A 17,099-nucleotide genomic window follows, 5' to 3' on the forward strand; every position below is an offset into this window, starting at 1 on the left:
CAATAAAGTTATGATCAGCATGCTTTCACTTAACTTGTCCTCTTTCTGACAGTATATCATAATTTGACATGGCATATTTTTTTAATACTATTACTGTCTGTGTGAAGAAAGCTTAAGATAAGGAGCTTGTACTTCAGAAAAGATGGACAAGTAGATCTAAAGAGTTGCTCTGTTGGAAAAAAACTTCTTATATATGTGAGTTGTATCTGGTAGGGTGCAAACATGAGTATTTGGGGAACTTAGACTTTGCATTAGCTCCTGGCATTTGAGGCATTCACTATTAAGCATTGAGAAAGGATAGAAATTACTTTTGTAACTTGCTGCATCTGCTGCAGAGAGGTACTCATTAGTCTTGCAGACCTTTGAGATAATTGCACTCAACAGCTGCTTCCAAGGTCAATCAGAAGACAGGCAAAAAATATCTTGGGAAATGTCCAACTTCTTGTAAAAACTGGTTATGAGTGGCACACTGCCAGGGGACCACTGGCACTCATCAATAATGATAGCACAGCTTTCGTTTGGCTTTAACTCAGAACTTCAATCAGTTGCTGGAGGGTGAGAACAGGCAAAATAGGACTGAGAGAGCTTTTTTTGCTTTACATGAAATGCCTTACAGCATATCCAAATCTCATTTAATCAGGGAGTTGTTAAGGTTGGAAAAGACCTACAAGATCATCGAGTCCAACCTTCATTTACATGAAGCTTTGCTTTTGCATTCTGATACAGTGAAGGGGTTTATGCTGTTTTACCAGGAGAAAGCCAGATCATCCTTAAGCCTTGAACTTGGCAATGTGAAGGCTATTTGGAACCTCTGCATGTCTGGGATTTCATAGCTGCATTGAGGTAATTTGTTGGACATTATTACCTTTCCATTGCCCAGTATGTTAGACGCAGAGGTTCATCAGCTTAGAAGGAGATTATTTAATTACCATAATCTCTATATGGGGTTCTATTAAGATCAGTCTTTGTATGGACACTTTTCAGTGCAAACGGGTAAACTATATTTCATCTACTACATGTTTTCTTTTTAGTTCACTCTTTAGTATGAAAATAGTAATGCAGAGCTTTCAGACTAGCAGCTGATCTTGAGCTGTTTCCTCCTATGTTATTCTTTCAACACAATGGAAGGTAGGTTTAATATTGCAAAAGAGAGGCATTTCGAAGCATTTCCAAATATCTTTTAGCAAATGCAAACAATCATTTAAGCAATTCTATTCAATTGCCATAACATGGCACATCTAGACAGCCGTGTGTCCAAAGAAAACAATTTGCTGTTCATTTAACCCGTATTTGTCTTTTGCCTTTCCCCATTCTGACCTTCCCTCAAGCATTCTTACTGTCTTTCTCATGTTGATAATATGAAAAAATTGTTGGAAAAAAACCAAGAAGTTTTCAAATGAAGTAAAAGCAAGATGACAACATCCTTGCACTAATAATTAATTTAACCTTTGTTAAATTACTATCATGTATCTAATACAGATTACAGTATACAGAACATAATAGTATCTAATATATGCTATATCATAGTACACTGTGATCTAATATTTGCTGGAATAGAACCCTTCCATTATCTCAGTTCTTTTGTCTGTAATACATCCTCTGATTCAAACTGGAAATATTTTAGTTTTCTGCAACAACCCAGTCTGCTGTAAGGCCAGAGTCCCAATGTCCACAATAAGGTCTGGCAGCCCTTTATCACTTGAAAAAGAGCTGCCACTGGAGGGAAGCTGGTCTGTGTGATTCGTTCAAGATTTGTATGCCTTTTGCTGAGTTACTACTGGGCAGACACTGAGAAAAATTTCTGTTAGAGATATCCAGTGTCTTACTGAGGAAGAGTAGGAAAATGAAAAATAGCTGGTAAATGACTAGGAGTATGGGCAGGTCAAAGGCAATCTGTCAGCTAGACTGTTCATCAGCCAAAGGCAAAAATATTGAAATAATAAGATACTATTGAATCCATGATTTTAGAGTTGCTCAGGGAGCATTGCCTGTAATCAAATAGTCCTTTCCGTCAGAAAAACAATGTAGTGATAATGTGGGAGGGTTTGCTGCCCATGCCTACTTTGCTGAAGGAAAACTTGTTCCATGTCACCAGAAGCCTAAATTTACAGTAATTCATTTTATTAGTGGTCACAAGAAAGTTGAACACAAAACACCTCACAGGCTGACTCAAAATACATACGAAAGGTGGAGGAGTCTCTAGCTCCACACAGAGTTATTTCTTTGAAGTGCTGAATCTTGGTGAGTGGGTTCCACCTGGGCCTGGAAAATTGCCCAGATCCAAGTGTAGCCTCTGTCCTTGCAAGAAAAACAGTTGTTAACATGTTTCTGACATTTCAGTGAAAACAACCTGAGTCACTTTGATTCATTTATGTTTGTGGTGCTGCACTGGCTGCATTATCTGCCTCTTCATTGCTCTCCAGACTCGAAGTGAATCACAGAAATCTTCCAGACATCTATCTGTTAGGCAGAATGAATTACTGTATAAAAATATTTGTGTAGGTCAGGGGAACTTTGGTGATTAATAAGCTGTAGTTCACTGCCTTAATACATTGTTGAGAGAGCCTAAATGTCAATTTTTAAGTTTTTAATTTTAATTTTAAATTACATTATTTCTGGGATAATGTAATCTCAGTGTTGATCAGAGTAAGGTTTCAGCTCAGCGTCACTTATCGCGCCTTGTGCAGTAGAATAAATATCGTCACTAAGCCCATTATTCAGGTTTCAGAAGTAATTAGATGGTTTTTTTGAGGGCAACCTTGTTCAACTAGTGGCTGCTTTATTACTTTAGGTGAATGAAAAGGGCGTGTAGTAGTAAATTACTGTGAGCAGGCTGTTGGAGAAAGCAGGGTGAATTCTAACTTCAGTCTGCTCATTTGGCACTAACTGCATGCAATCTGTTTCTGTCCATGTGTGAAAGCTACCTGCATGCAGTCTGCTGCTCAATAAGCCATCAAGCTGTAAGGAAGCTGCATTTTCAGTCTGCTGTGCACCAGAAGGCAAACCTTTAATCAGTATCTTTTGAAAAAGGTCATGCTTAATAAAAATCCATGAAATTCACTTCTGTGATTATAGCAGCCAGTGTGCTGCACATTCATTAGCGTCAATTTTGACACCATTATAGCTTAGAAAATAAATTATTACATGGCTAGATTTGTAGGTGTTCTAGGAAAACAAATTTACCTGTCTTACTCCTGTCTCCCAGCTGTGTATATTAAACAAGTATCTGGGGATATGTGAAATTTACTGCTGGACATAGCTATTAGACAGCAAGGAAAATATTCTAGCTCAAAGGCTCTTTTCAATTAAATACATATTGATTTTCAAAGTCACATCGGTCCTCCAATTACTTCATTCTTTTTATGGTAAGCCACAGTGTGGTATAAGGGAAATATAAATGATAACCAGATTCTGCCTGTAAATACATTTATCTTTTCTGGTTTCATATAGTTTTCATTATGTGCATTTTCCAAGAAACTTTAATCTCAAATAATGTTGACTGATTTCCTTTCAAGTATTTTTATTTTTACTGAAGCTTTAAACTGAAAAGGAAAAAAGGAGGAAAAAAAACACCCACCACTTCCTAAATCTTCCCATTGTCTCGCTCTCTTTCACACATAGAGAAAAAAGGCGTAGTCATCCTTTCTGCACTACCATAGGCTTATACATCACCTTCTGAATATAAGTGGCTTCAATGGGAGTTACACGTAGTGTGAAATGGAGACCTATCCATGCACTGCCTATGTGTTCTGGACATTTGCATGAATGCTTTCTCTAGCATCATTTACACATTCTTACTTTTAGCCCTAACATTTTGTTTTGTATGCAAAAAGGCTCTAAACCTTACACCAGTAATAGGTTTTTCATAAAATATTTGCTGGTTACAGTTAGAAAGATTTGTCTAAATGCTCTCTTTCTAAAAATAAACTTTCTCAAGGTCTCTTAACTCATAAATGAACAGCCTAATGTCTTAATAAGAGAAGGGTCTGATATTTGGCCAGAAAAGCCTCAGAGGTTGATTCTTCAGAAATGGGACCTTTGTCAAAGGTCCTTTTAAAAACAGACCCAAAACAGAAGGGTCAGACAGCTGCTTGCAAAACTGCCAGCCACTATGACTTGCCTCCCACTGAGCTGCCAGGAAAGCACAAGGTATAGGGATCATCCTTGCCCAGAGTGGGGGCATTGCAACGAGCACACACACATTTCAGATGTTTTTCTTCTTAGTACCATTCAGATGAGATGGCCTTCTGCAGAAAAGACCTCTCCAGGCTCAGCTCAGGTCTGACCCAATGGCACTGCCCTGTGTCCCTCTAACCCTCTATAGGTGGGTGATATTTTTCAGTGCACACTTGAGCAGAGAAACCATTTGGAACACTCTCACTTGAGAGTGAGTTTAGGTTCTTTCACCAGGGATATTGTTTTCCGAAGTGGAGAGTGTTTAGCTTTGGGGAGTTGACTCTAGTGTTCAACACGGCTCCTCTCAGCTTCTGACCCTGCGTGTTCCCTGAGACACAGAGAGATTAAAGACAGCCAGCATCAAAGCCCATGGCTGCACGAAGCTGGCCATGTGCTCTGGCTCTTCAAACATGTGCATCAGTGCAATCTGTACGTATGCAAAGGGAAATACCTCCTGCTGTCCACCAGATACAAGTGTGCTTTCCGTTAAAGTGAAGACTCCACGCATATGTAGGCACTTACTTTTACATGAAAGGCAGGAACTCATTGGATTTTTTGCCACTGTCTAGGAAAACAGTTTTGGAAATCTACTTGATGTTTCTGAGCTTCCTCAGTGTTCCCCAGACCATGCATGGCTCTGATGTGTATTCCAAAACCTAGTATGCCACAGAGAACAGAATTTCTGTATAAAACAGTGTGTGCAGTAATTCCTTGAACAAAAACCATTTTAATTTGCCCTTAAGCCAGCATGACATAAATAAATCAAATAACAAACTGTTCTGTTTGTTGGGGGTTTTTTTATGAATATATCTAGTCCATGTATTTATTATTTCTTTAGCTTTGTTTTTGTCTGCTTCCCCAAGGTAACAAACCTCTTGAAATCTTGCCTTCAGTCCATCCATGGCTCACTAATACCTTTTCAGTCATGGGGCCAATTTAGAATAAGCAAGGAAATCCCAATGTTTTTAGAATAAGCAAGGAAATCCCAATGTTTCTTCTTCTTCTTCTTCTTCTTCTTCTTTCTTCTTTCTTCTTTCTTCTTCCTTCTTCTTCCTTCTTCTTCTTCTTCTTCTTCTTCTTCTTCTTCTTTCTTCTTTCTTCTTTCTTCTTCCTTCTTTCTTCTTTCTTCTTTCTTCTTTCTTCTTTCTTCTTCTTCTTCTTCTTCTTCTTCTTCTTCTTCTTCTTCTTCTTCTTCTTCTTCTTCTTCTTCTTCTTCTTCTTCTTTCTTCTTCTTTCTTCTTTCTTCCTTCTTCTTCTTCTTCTTCTTCTTCTTCTTCTTCTTCTTCTTCTTCTTCTTCTTCGGCAGTCACCAGTTTACTATTCATCATTAATATTTTGCTGAAAAAAAGTAGTGTTACATGCCTTTTTTGATGTTCAGGGAATGTGCAGGAGAATGCAGAACAATCAGTTGGGGAGAGATACATTTTAGCATCATGAGGCCTAGGGAAACAGGCCATGTCCAGGCAGTGTAACAAGGTTCCTTTTGCACAGTGTAGGGAGTGTTAGTGAGGTAAAGCTTGCAGAGAAAGGTTTAATATGTTATTTAGTAGAGCATCTGATATAACTGAGGGGAAGAAAGCACACACCAAAAGAAGCATTTGAGTACAACTCTTTTTAAAAATTGAAATAGAAGACTTCAACTTGTAAAAACAAGATTCTCCACATGTCAGCACAGTGATTAGGGTGTCAGATGTATTTTTGCCGAAAATAATACAGAAAGAAATAGATGTTAGATTTACATTTCTATGGGAGTTATATATCCTGTTGGGTTACAGGAGAATCTGTCCTTCAGTGTGAATTGCCACATGCTCTCTCAGGGATCTACGTACCTACTTCAAGGCTCTTTACAAGTCAGTATTTAATTGTATGTACAAAGCAAATGCAAACAGCTTCCTTGGGAGAGACTGAAACAACTGCCCAGAACAGCCTGTAGCCCCCTAACTGGAAGGAAAACATTGGGAGAGTGAACTGAAATCTTTGCAGCCAGTCATTCCAAAGAGAGACTTTAAACTACGTTTGCTGTATCATAGGGAAGTGTTCTCCCAGGGAAATACCAGTTAATGTTTATGTACTGCCCACTCCCAGTAATGTCCTGACAACACCTATAAGATCAAGCACTGTTGGCAAAGGTATTTTTAAACTCTGTTAGTGCTAAATGGGCTGACTCAAATAGCTCTGTGAGCTATGGGTGGCTTTGCCTATGGCCACTGGAGGAAAATAGGCACTTAAAAGGATTGTGGCAACTCAGACTTTTGAGATGATACATTACAAGGGTGAGTAGTGTTGGATGAAGCTACAAGATACAGAAAATAAGAGGCAGAGTTGTGAATTGGACTCAAACATCCTAAATCTCTCCTTGGAATCCTAACCTCACTATACCCCAGGCCCTAGATAAAGTTAATAGATATTCTTTCAAGGTCTAAAGGATTTGGTATTAGAAATGAGAAGGAAGTACCTCTGGTATGGTATACCCTAAAAAATGAGTTCATCTCTGCAAGCCTTGATACTGCAAATAGCAGCTTTAACAGTAGTGTTGGCAGATGCATAGCTCACTGGACTGAGTCCTTGGCTCACATATGTTTTTTCAATGCATTGAATTCATTCTTAGAGTATTCAATCTCAGAATTCATGAAGGAACAGTAATGCTTTTCAACTAATTCTTTCTCTCATCCCCTTTCATACTTTCTGAATGTAATGATAACTGTTCAGTCTGAGAAGTTCTGCTGTGTCTTCCACAGCTGTGATATAAAGGTCTTAGTCTAAAATCAAAGGGACAAGTCTAGAGCTCAAGCACCTCTTGCACATAGGAAGGGGTATAGATCTCTCTGCAATGTGAACTGTGAATGCCATACAACCAATAACTGTGAATACTCCTTAAAAATAGCCACAAGGCTGTGGGATTTCCCAGCTAGTATAGTACATTTTTTACTTAATTAGCAGAGAAAACAATCACAATCACATCAACACTTTATTGAGAAAATCATAAATACCTAACAATTCCTTTGGTTATCACATAAAATATTTACTTCTTGCACTGTCAAAGCACACAGTTTTCTCAAGCTATTCCCTGCTTTCAGATAGTGGACTTGGCAAACTTCAAATCAGTTCACATTCAGAACTTGTACTGAGAAAAGAGGGGGATAAAGAAAAGGACTAAGGGAAAATCCAAAATTGATGCAGCTCCTAAAGTCTTCAGGTCAGCAGTACCATATCACTTTTTAAACTAAAAACCACCAGTATGTAAACAGCAAAAATGCCTCTCTTTATCTGCTATTACTTGTCCCTATTTTATCTTTATTTTTAGGGAGGAAAAAATACTAAATTCTTTTTATTCCTTTTTTTTTCTTGCTTTGCGTACTTTGTTCATAAATCATACAAACTGGAAATCATCACTGTTCTTGCTTGGGAAAAACAGCATTAACTGCATGAGGAAAACATGTATGCTAAGAAAGCACTTGAAAAATCCATGCAGATGTTAGCAACCAATACTGGAAAAAAAGTCTCTGTAATTATATCTAGGTACAGTTTGAAACATTTTCCAAAATTTAAGTTTATATTATTCCATTCTTAATGGAGTTGGATTTTACATTCAGTTGTCTTACTTCAACTAATTCTGATGGATCTCTGAGCAGTTCAGAGTCCTAATTCACAAGACTCTGCTAGATTAAGAGTTGTGCTTTTTAGCTCACAAACGCAGAACTTGGAGCTATTGAGTGTTAGGAAGCAGGAAGGTAGATAGGGTCTAACTGATATCACCTCCATGTAAAATGAAATTGAATCAAAATCCTCCATAGAAGAAAAGGATCCTTTTATATTCTGCATACACGTAAAAGATATTTAAAAAGTGATATGAAATTTGTAATATTTTTTCTTAATAGATAGTGCTTATTTCTCAAAACAGTTTCTTAGCTTTCTGTGAGGTTGGCATTCTCAGTGCAGAGGAAGCCACTGCATCTGCTTTAGTATCAAGATGAAATTTATTTGTCCATAAATTGTAAGAGCTTTGAGTCAGTTGTCTTTTTAGAGAGGCACCTACTGGAATATTCAAAAGTTCTTTAGCAATTAGTAAAGATACTGTGTAGTTATGAAATTCTTCTGCCACTGGTTAAAACATATGACATTATTCTCAAAGAAATTTTATATACAGAAGTCTGTGATTAAGACCCACAGTTCAGGGTATTATTGTATTCTTAAGACACAGTAATATTAATTATATCAACAACATGAATAGTTCCATTAAGAACTGGAAAGCAATTTAGACTGATGGCTGTACTTTGTCCACATTTCAAACTGTTCTCTGATGTCTCCACCATGCCCAACAATATGGTCAGTATCTCAGCTTTTCATATCCTTCCCAGACTCCTGCTGATATCTGTGCACTGCGTATTCCAAATCTGTGAGTGCCCAGACTCCTTCTCTAAAGTGTTTTTATGGACCCTACCAGATCTGTGGGGAACTGAGGATCTTGTAGTCTTTTAATGTGATATTTATGACAGTGTCTTTGGGGTCATTGGGGTCATATTATCCCGTTTTTGCAGATGGAACACATAAGGTTCCTTAACAAATACAGTGGTGGCAGTTTCTTTCCTTTAAATCATAGTTGCAGCACATTACTCCATCAGTTCGTCCCATTAATCCTATATTCTCTGTTTTATGACTTTGTGTGTCTTTTGATGTAGGCAATGTCTTCATCTATATCTTAGTGCTTGATGACTAACAATAGTCATTATGCCCCAGTCAAAAGCAATAATGTACTGAAATTTCTTGTAAGAATGCCTCTCCTTAGGACAGATCTCTATACCTGTTTTGTACACCCATGAGTTTCAGTTCAGTGTAGTCAGTTTGGGTGTTGAACTGAACCAGCCTGAAGCTGTGAATCTTTGGAGGTTCGTCTATCGCTGAATAATGCAGCCGGACAGAGGGAGACAGTTGAATAGAAGTCAATATGCCAACTGTTCCTTCATTTATTACTGCCATATTAAGAAAGTTGATAGAGTGGAACTAATCCGTCTGCTCACAATTTATACCCTAGCAGTAAGATACAGTTTCACTATTTCATGAGCTCACTCTTTGACTAACTTTATTGAAATTCCTTCTATAATATCATTCTTAATCACTTTTCATCCAGTTTTAGTTATGTGTAAAATAGTAGAAAAAGATGGACTAAAGAGACATGAAAGGATTTCATGAGAAACTCAGGTCAGCTAAAATAGAAACAGATTAAATAAAGTTAAGTCAGTGAGCCTACAAAGGCCAACAGAAAAGTGTTCTAAATTACCTCTTTCACATTAAGTTTTGTTCTGTCATGTATAAAATGCAAACAGTCAAAAGGAGTAAGGCAGTCCTGGCAGCACCATGAGAGGAGGCAGGGCTGTGGTGCCTGAGGGGAGGTAGCTGAGTGACCTGCCGGGCTGACGGGCAACGCTGGCTGTGGCACTGCAGGGGCAGAACTGACAGGTGGGGAGGTCTCCTCCCTTCTTTACCAAGAATAATCAATGAGGTTTATCTCATCCATTAGTTCCCAGACATGCATGGGCTCTGGATGTAAGAAAAAGGCAGGATTTTGGCTACATGTTGGCTGTATGCAACGCTAAAATGAATTCCTGTGAGCTTAGTTATATTTCTCCTGTTGTTTAGCTTAAAACATTCTGATACTCTGATCCTTTATTAGACTGGTAGGGGTACTCTTCAGTGATTTGGGCTGGGTACAGTTTCAGAAATGCAGAAATTGCCTGGTTTTCAAAATGTTGAGCCCACCACTCCTTTTGATTGCTAGAGGGTTTCATACAAATGCACCAAGAACTATTATTGACCAAACTGTAGACCTTGCTCAGTCTACAGTACAGTCTAGATACAGTCATCCTGGGTGGGAGTTTCCAAAGCATTCAATTCATTAACATAAGTCTACTTCCACCAAAAATTATAGATTTAGCAACAGCTTTCAATGGACAGAGTTGGGTTATTCCAGAAAAATGCTGAAAATCCACCTTTCTATTTAAAATGCCTTTTTGAGATGACAGGTAGCAGCAGTTGTAGATGCTAAAAGTAACTTTATTTTTTTGTGATGCTCTGTCACTGCTGGAGCACCGACTGTTCAAACAAACACAGATAGACCATTTGTCCTTTGTTTGATGAGATTTTTCCCAGAGAAGTCTCAGGCTGCTTACTTTCTCTCTTTTTAACTGCTTCTAGTTTGGTGAAAGTTTATGGGGTTAGTCTGTAGGCAATTGCTGCAATTTCAGAGTAATCACTCTTTCATTAGGGTGGAGATGGTAAAAAGGTACAACAGTAATTAAAAATCCATTAATAGTTAATTTAGATTCCTTAATCTAAAGCATGGCTGCATTTATGATGGTATTAGCTATATGACACTCATGCCATATTAGCTGCATGAGTGTGGGTCACCTTTATAATGCTTTGTTTACCTTGCTCTCTATCTCCCCCATACAATTTTAAAACTGATTCTGGATTTCGTTTTTTTGTAATATTAACGTGCACCTGAGTGAAACTAAGTCTGCATTATGTTTATGTATATACATAAGTATATAATTTAGAGGAAATACAGTGTGTGGTTATTGAAAGGTGAGCTAAACAAACAAAATTCTTATTTAATCAGGCACACAGACTATAAATAAATGAAATAACATGAATTAGTAGTTTGAGAAAACTGTAAAGTAGTAGGCTCAGAAATCTTTGTGATCTTTTAAATGCTAAAACTTTATGAAAAATCAGGTTCACTGTAGTGTGGTCTGAAACAGAAACAATTGTCATTTCACACAGCAGAAATATTCACTCTCTAAGTATCAATCAATGATGACTAAAAGCTATCTAGATATAGAGAAGAAAGCTTTATTCCTCTTTTATTTGCTAGAGTCCAGATGATCTTCTATAAAGATAAAAGAAAGTTTACTAGTGAAATGCCAAATCAATTGCCAAATCAATCTTATAAAGTGTCATTCTAGATATGCACTAAAGTACATAATACAGGGGAATTTTTCCTTTGATTCTAATCCAGACATTGCAAGGGCCTTCTTATATCTCCCATCCAAATATGAAGGCTTGCAGGGAGAACAGACACAGAGCAGAAGCTATCATTTATGTTTACATGTCTTGCTCTCATCTTTGCCATGAGTGATCTTTTGTAAACATACTTAAGATCACAAGATGTTTCATCTTTGGGCAAGGCAAGAAAAATTTCATGTCACTGCAGCACCTGCAAAAAACAATAAAAAATCTGCAGGCAGTTTGAAAAGCCCTTAATGTGCCATAGATTGATGGAGCTGTGGTAAAATCTGTAGCTGCACATTATATTAAATATGTCAGTGATGGTAAAGGATTGGTCTCCTACAAAGGTAAAGATGAAACAAATAAGCTTTGTTCAGGGATTCACAATCTCTTGTGACCTGATAGTTTAGATGTGAATTACATATTAAACACAAACAGTGTCCTTTAAAATTCATGGTTTGCATACTTTGAAAACACAACAAAGTCAAAAGTGACATAGTTCCCTGCATATTGATTGTAATTAGTAGGTAACTAGCCACATGAAACTGCTGTTAATGGTAAAGAAATGTAATTAAAAAAGAAATCTTGTTTGTTTAAACACATACCCTGGGCAGAGATACGAACAAGAAAATCCCTGTTATTTTATGGCACTGTGTTGAGAGCAATGGCAGTACATTCAGGAATTTTGGATTTTCTTGTGAAGTCCTGTGCAAATTGTATTACTGCAAGGTAGGAACTTTCTGTTGTTAATGTTATTTGAAGTAATACTGTCAAATAGCTGTACAGTGTGTCCAGACCCAGAGGCTCCAAGCCAGCATCACATTTAACACTAGAAGACACTATGCCATTCCTTTTGTCATAACAGCTGCCACTAGTTACAGAGATTAAGCAGAGAACAGGACAACCCAGAAATACCCACTATTTCTCTGCCTATGTGTGCACAAAAATTACCTTAACCCCTGGAAGTCAGTGGGAAGACTTTTGTTTCTGCCACCATGCAATTTAATGAGATCAGATTAATTTTGAGACAACTATTTCACTTTGGTTTTTTGATTGCACAATCAAGAACTACCAGTATTTACTAAATTCCAGGATGTGTTCATATTGCCATCTGTATCAGTTGCACATATTCTACTAGCTGTCAAGATTCACCTACACCCTACTTGGACTTAATTGTAATTTTCTCATTGGTGTAATTTAGGCATAACATCTTAGATGTAGCATAATTTCATGGCAACAGTGAATGATATTATATGACAACTGTGAAATTAATTTTAATGTCATTTTAGAAAATAGAAATTGGCGTGCTTCAGTGAAGAAGATACTAATGAAATATTTTTGTTCTTTTTGAAGAAATTGCATTTCAGTATTCTTTATGTTTCAAGAATAGTCCTTCTTGAAATGGACACGCTCCAGTAAAAGTGTCTTTACATTTGTTTAGTTTGTAAATAATTAGTAGTACTAAGCATATGCAATTTTTTTAAAAGGCAAATTTTGAATTACTGAATATTATCATTGCATTTAGCCAGAAAGGTCCACTCCATTTTTCATGCAGTTTGTATTATATATACTTATATATATATATATACTATATATACTTATATACTATAAGTAGAGACAATGTAATATTTTGTGAAAGTTATATATGTTTGCCTCAATAAAATTTCTTATGTCTTTAGCAAATGTAGTATTTTGTATGTTTACTGTGGATTGGGATAATTTATTACAAGACCCTTGTCTGAATGGAAAAAGAATTATAAATTTCATATTAACCTATATATTGAAGAATAAAGGATGAATGAACTGCAGAACCAACCCCAAATATGTTTTTTTCCTCTTTAAATGTGCTTGAAGAGGATTTCAAAGTTATGTGGATGGGCACACTGCTGTAATTTTCATATATTTCATTTAATTCAGGACTGTGGTTCCAAAATTCACCCAGAGGAGTCCTGTGGCTTGCAGCCTCTGTCTCATGAATACCTCTCAGCAATTTCACAGACAGTGTTTAAGACCTGTGAAGCTGGAGACACAAAAGGTTTGTACTTTATCCCCTTTCTTCTGAAAATTAACTCATGCATCTCATCAAAGAAGAACTAGAAACAGTATTTACTTTTTGCTATAGACATGCACTAACCTACGCACAATAAATTGAACTAATCACTTGTAACAGTTACTGATTTTTAAAATCAGGTTAATTAGTTTATGTGAGAATGTTTTGTTAATAAGTTTCTAATCAATGATCCACCATTGCTTGTGTTATTGTCATGTAGCCTTTACCATGCATTGAAATATTCCTATTGACACCAATTAAAATAAAAATCACTGAATCACAGAATATTCTGAGTTTGAAAGGAACAACAAGGATCATTGAGTGAATAGCCCATACAGGTATCTTGGCATACCTTGGCATTATTAGAACCCTGCTCAGACCAACTGAGCCAATCTCAGATGTTTTATTTGAACTAGAAGGGATTGTCTACTCAAAACTTAACTTTAAAAAAAGAATACAACATTTTGATCCATTTGAATGGTATACTTCCATTTATATATTGGAAACACAAAACCAGTTTTTAGTTTTACATGTAGTTATACCTACAAGATGGGCAAATTAACATTCTACAATAAGAAATGCAATCAAGACATGTCTTTGGTTTAGTGTGAACTCAGATTACAACAGAATGTCAGGCATGTACTCATGTTAAGGTCACAGTTGCATAAAGATTTATTCAGGTGTACTTTAACTACTCAGGTGTGTGGTCATTCATAGCTTAAGTTGTTGCTGTATTAGACAGTAAGTAACTTTGTTCAATCCTTTATTAGAGAAATGAAAAATAACCCAACACTCCTCTATGATCTATTGACACAACTTTATTCTTTATCTGTACTTCTCAGAGCAGTAAATTTGCACAAACTCATGGAATAATCAATAAAAAGTTACAGGAATGTGGGAACTGCCTGAATGCATCATATCATGTGAAACAGAGGCATATATTAAATTTGTGTTATACAGAGGGAAAGCACAAAAGAGACACGGTTGTACCTAGCAGCATATTTTAATCACACAAGTTGCGAATCATCCAATGCCACCATATCAGGACATAACATTTGTGACTAGAAAGCCCAGACCAAATCCACTGAATCCTTCTGGGGCAGACAGTCTCTTTCTCCTGATATATAGCATACTCCTTTTGAATACTGCATCTAGCTAAATGAGGCTGAATATAAAATATCTTTTACAGCCTTATTGTGAATACTATACACAATTAAAGTTCAAACAAACTTCAGGAGGTGCAGTCTCAAAGGAAAAGTATATTAAACAGGAAAAGATAATTTATGCTTAGAAAGTGAAGACTGTCAAGTGTCTAATGAACCTAGAACTGGGGTTTGCAGTATCTGGCAACAAGTGGCTATGTAGTTTTACTGTGTGTCACAACTTCCAAGTGGAACTGGAAAGCATGTCTTTATGTGGAAAATCATTCCAAATTTGTAACAACCGAATGGTATACCAATCTTGGCAGTGAACATTTTCCTAACACATATGGAAGCCATGGCAAATTCCCTGCTAAAGCAGAAACAACTCTTTCACTTAAATAAGTTAAATTTTCAGAGAAGCCAAGCAATGTCATTTCCCCTCAGAAGACAACTCAAAACTTCTGCAGAAGTAAGGTGGCACCATACCCTGTTCTTATGCCAGGGAAGAGCTTAGTTTTATAGGGATACTGAGGTACTACCACTGCAAAATCTATCTGTGCTGAGAAAAGCTTGTGTTTGTGCATACATGGAAAAAGGCTGAGGTGGAGCAGCAGAGTTAGAGATGAAACCTTACCTCCTCTGACACTAATGGTAAAACTTAAAAGTCTGCTTTGCAATTCCATACAACTCGGATTTCATGTCTCATTTCTAGTCCTTTGATGTAGAGCAGGGACAGTAGTTCAGGGTCTGACCAAAGGCAGAAGTGGCTTCCTCCTCTCCTAGTTACTATGACACTATTCTTTAGAGGAAACTCAGCACCTTACGAAATATGCACTCAATTTACATCATTTCTGTCTCTTTCTCTCTCTTACTCTCTCTCTAATCACTAAATGCAAATTGAAATATTCGACAGCAGAGGTTTCTTTCCTTCTTGTTTACATCATAGAATGAAATTACAATTTTTAAAGCAAAAAAAATCTTTTTTCTTTCAGAAAATCTCCCTTGATTCACATGGGGTTTGAACCAGGCTATCACAGGAAAATTAGCTCTTTCTTCAGTATTGGTGTATTATCAATAATACAGAAGTCAGCAAGCATTAACTGTGTGTTTGGCTCCTCAGAGAGAGAGAGAGCTGAGAGAGACCATGAGAACCCCAAGTTTTGCTAAATTCCTGCAAGTGAATCAGGCTACTGCTGTCTGTGGAAATGTGGTTTGCAATTACAAAAATCTGGTGGGTAAGAGATCACAGATTCTCTTCTAATGTTCTGCCCTGCTTCTGTGACATGTATGTTTTAGTTATATCCCACTTTCCACATTTCCTACAACTGTATCCAGTTTAACATAATTCTGTGTGAGCTCTCTCTGCGTTCAACAGCTATCTGGATTTGGGTCCAACAGAGACATTAACTGATGTTCAACAAAATGAATGTCTCCTTTGGTTACAAGGAATAAATCTCAGTTCAGACATAAGTCCATAAGCCTAAGCAAATAATGTCCTTTAAAAATAATTTTTACTTTTGCTTTTCATAAATTGAGCTAAAAAATAAATAATAAGTAATAAATTAAAAAATATTTCTGTAGCCTAGTCACAGAGAAAAAAGCTTTTTAAAAGTCTTAGGGTGCCGAATAATCACCAAATGCAAAAGTAAGCTAGTGATAAATCCACAAACTATCTTTAGCATCAGGTAGGTTAAATATTTTGATTTTGAGTAATCAGGATAGAATACGTTTTTCTCTTTATATGGATGATTGTTCGGCAGTATAGAAAAAAGTTGATTTTAAATTTGAAAATGTATGTATATGTGGCTATGAAAATGGAAAAGGGTGAATAAAAATAAAAGAGGCTAAAAGAAGCAACAAAACTATCAGATTTAAATGTACAGCCTTTATTGGTTAAATTTTTAACTTCAGGGTAATATTTTTAAAATAGAAAATAAACAATCCTAATTAATTATTTTTAAAGTATCTTTCTTTTCATGTTATGAGAACAGTTTTAGGGAGTACTGACAATGTTTAATCTCATATCTTAAGCAGATTTATAACTGCTCTAATGAGCCAAAAATCCAGTTTACTTTCACTCTTCCTGTGGAAACCTCCTACTTACAGGCTAGCATAAAACTTTGATTATGCCAATTTTTAGTTTGTGAAGAAACTAACAACGCCTCTCTCTTTCCTACTCTCTTTCACTGAATTGCAGGTAAACTTGCCCTTGCCTGGTAGAGCTAATGCTAACTCTTTTGGCTGAAGCACAGCAAAATGCAGCCTGATTGAAATGGTGCTGAAAGATGCAATGTGTGCTGCTAACTTGTATAAATAGGGGAAAAGCAACTTACAATTTCCCTAGCAAATAAGTTTAATTTCCAAACTAATATTTTTTGCTATTTTTTACTGTTAATGGTCTTCACCTATTTTGTAAGATTCATTTTCTCTTTTAACACAATCCTATTTTTGAAGGTTGAGAATGCATTGACTAACTGTTGTGAAGCTGAAACAGGAAAAGTTAATAATAACTGGTTCAAAAATGCATAAATTTAGATGCATCATTTGAAAAAGCTATGTAAATATAAAACCTACAACTATTCTGTTAGCATTAAATGTTAGTGCTTCCTATACACATCAGTTTGTCTCCATATATCCTTGTTCTCAAATCTTTTTCTACTTACTACTAATCTTTAGTATATGCCAAAAAATGATCTATTTTTTCTTAATATACCTAGAGAGCTATT

The 17,099-nt window shown here is 36.4% G+C and overlaps 1 protein-coding gene across 4 annotated transcripts in view; it reads left to right on the top strand.

Annotated features, from left to right (window-relative positions):
- Nucleotides 1-17,099, top strand: part of CPED1 (cadherin like and PC-esterase domain containing 1) — a 143,552-nt gene that overhangs the window by 102,973 nt on the left and 23,480 nt on the right. For all 4 annotated transcript variants that reach the window (XR_010430866.1, XM_064656108.1, XM_064656107.1 and 1 more), the window contains exon 17: nucleotides 13,099-13,216. Coding sequence is in view for 3 of the 4 variants with exons in the window: in XM_064656108.1 (XP_064512178.1) it covers nucleotides 13,099-13,216 (118 nt within the window). In the remaining variant the exon portion in view is untranslated. The remainder of the gene's footprint in view (nucleotides 1-13,098; nucleotides 13,217-17,099) is intronic.

The sequence above is a fragment of the Pseudopipra pipra genome, chromosome 5 (assembly GCF_036250125.1).
Source record: "Pseudopipra pipra isolate bDixPip1 chromosome 5, bDixPip1.hap1, whole genome shotgun sequence".
In the NCBI taxonomy this organism is placed as follows: domain Eukaryota; kingdom Metazoa; phylum Chordata; class Aves; order Passeriformes; family Pipridae; genus Pseudopipra; species Pseudopipra pipra.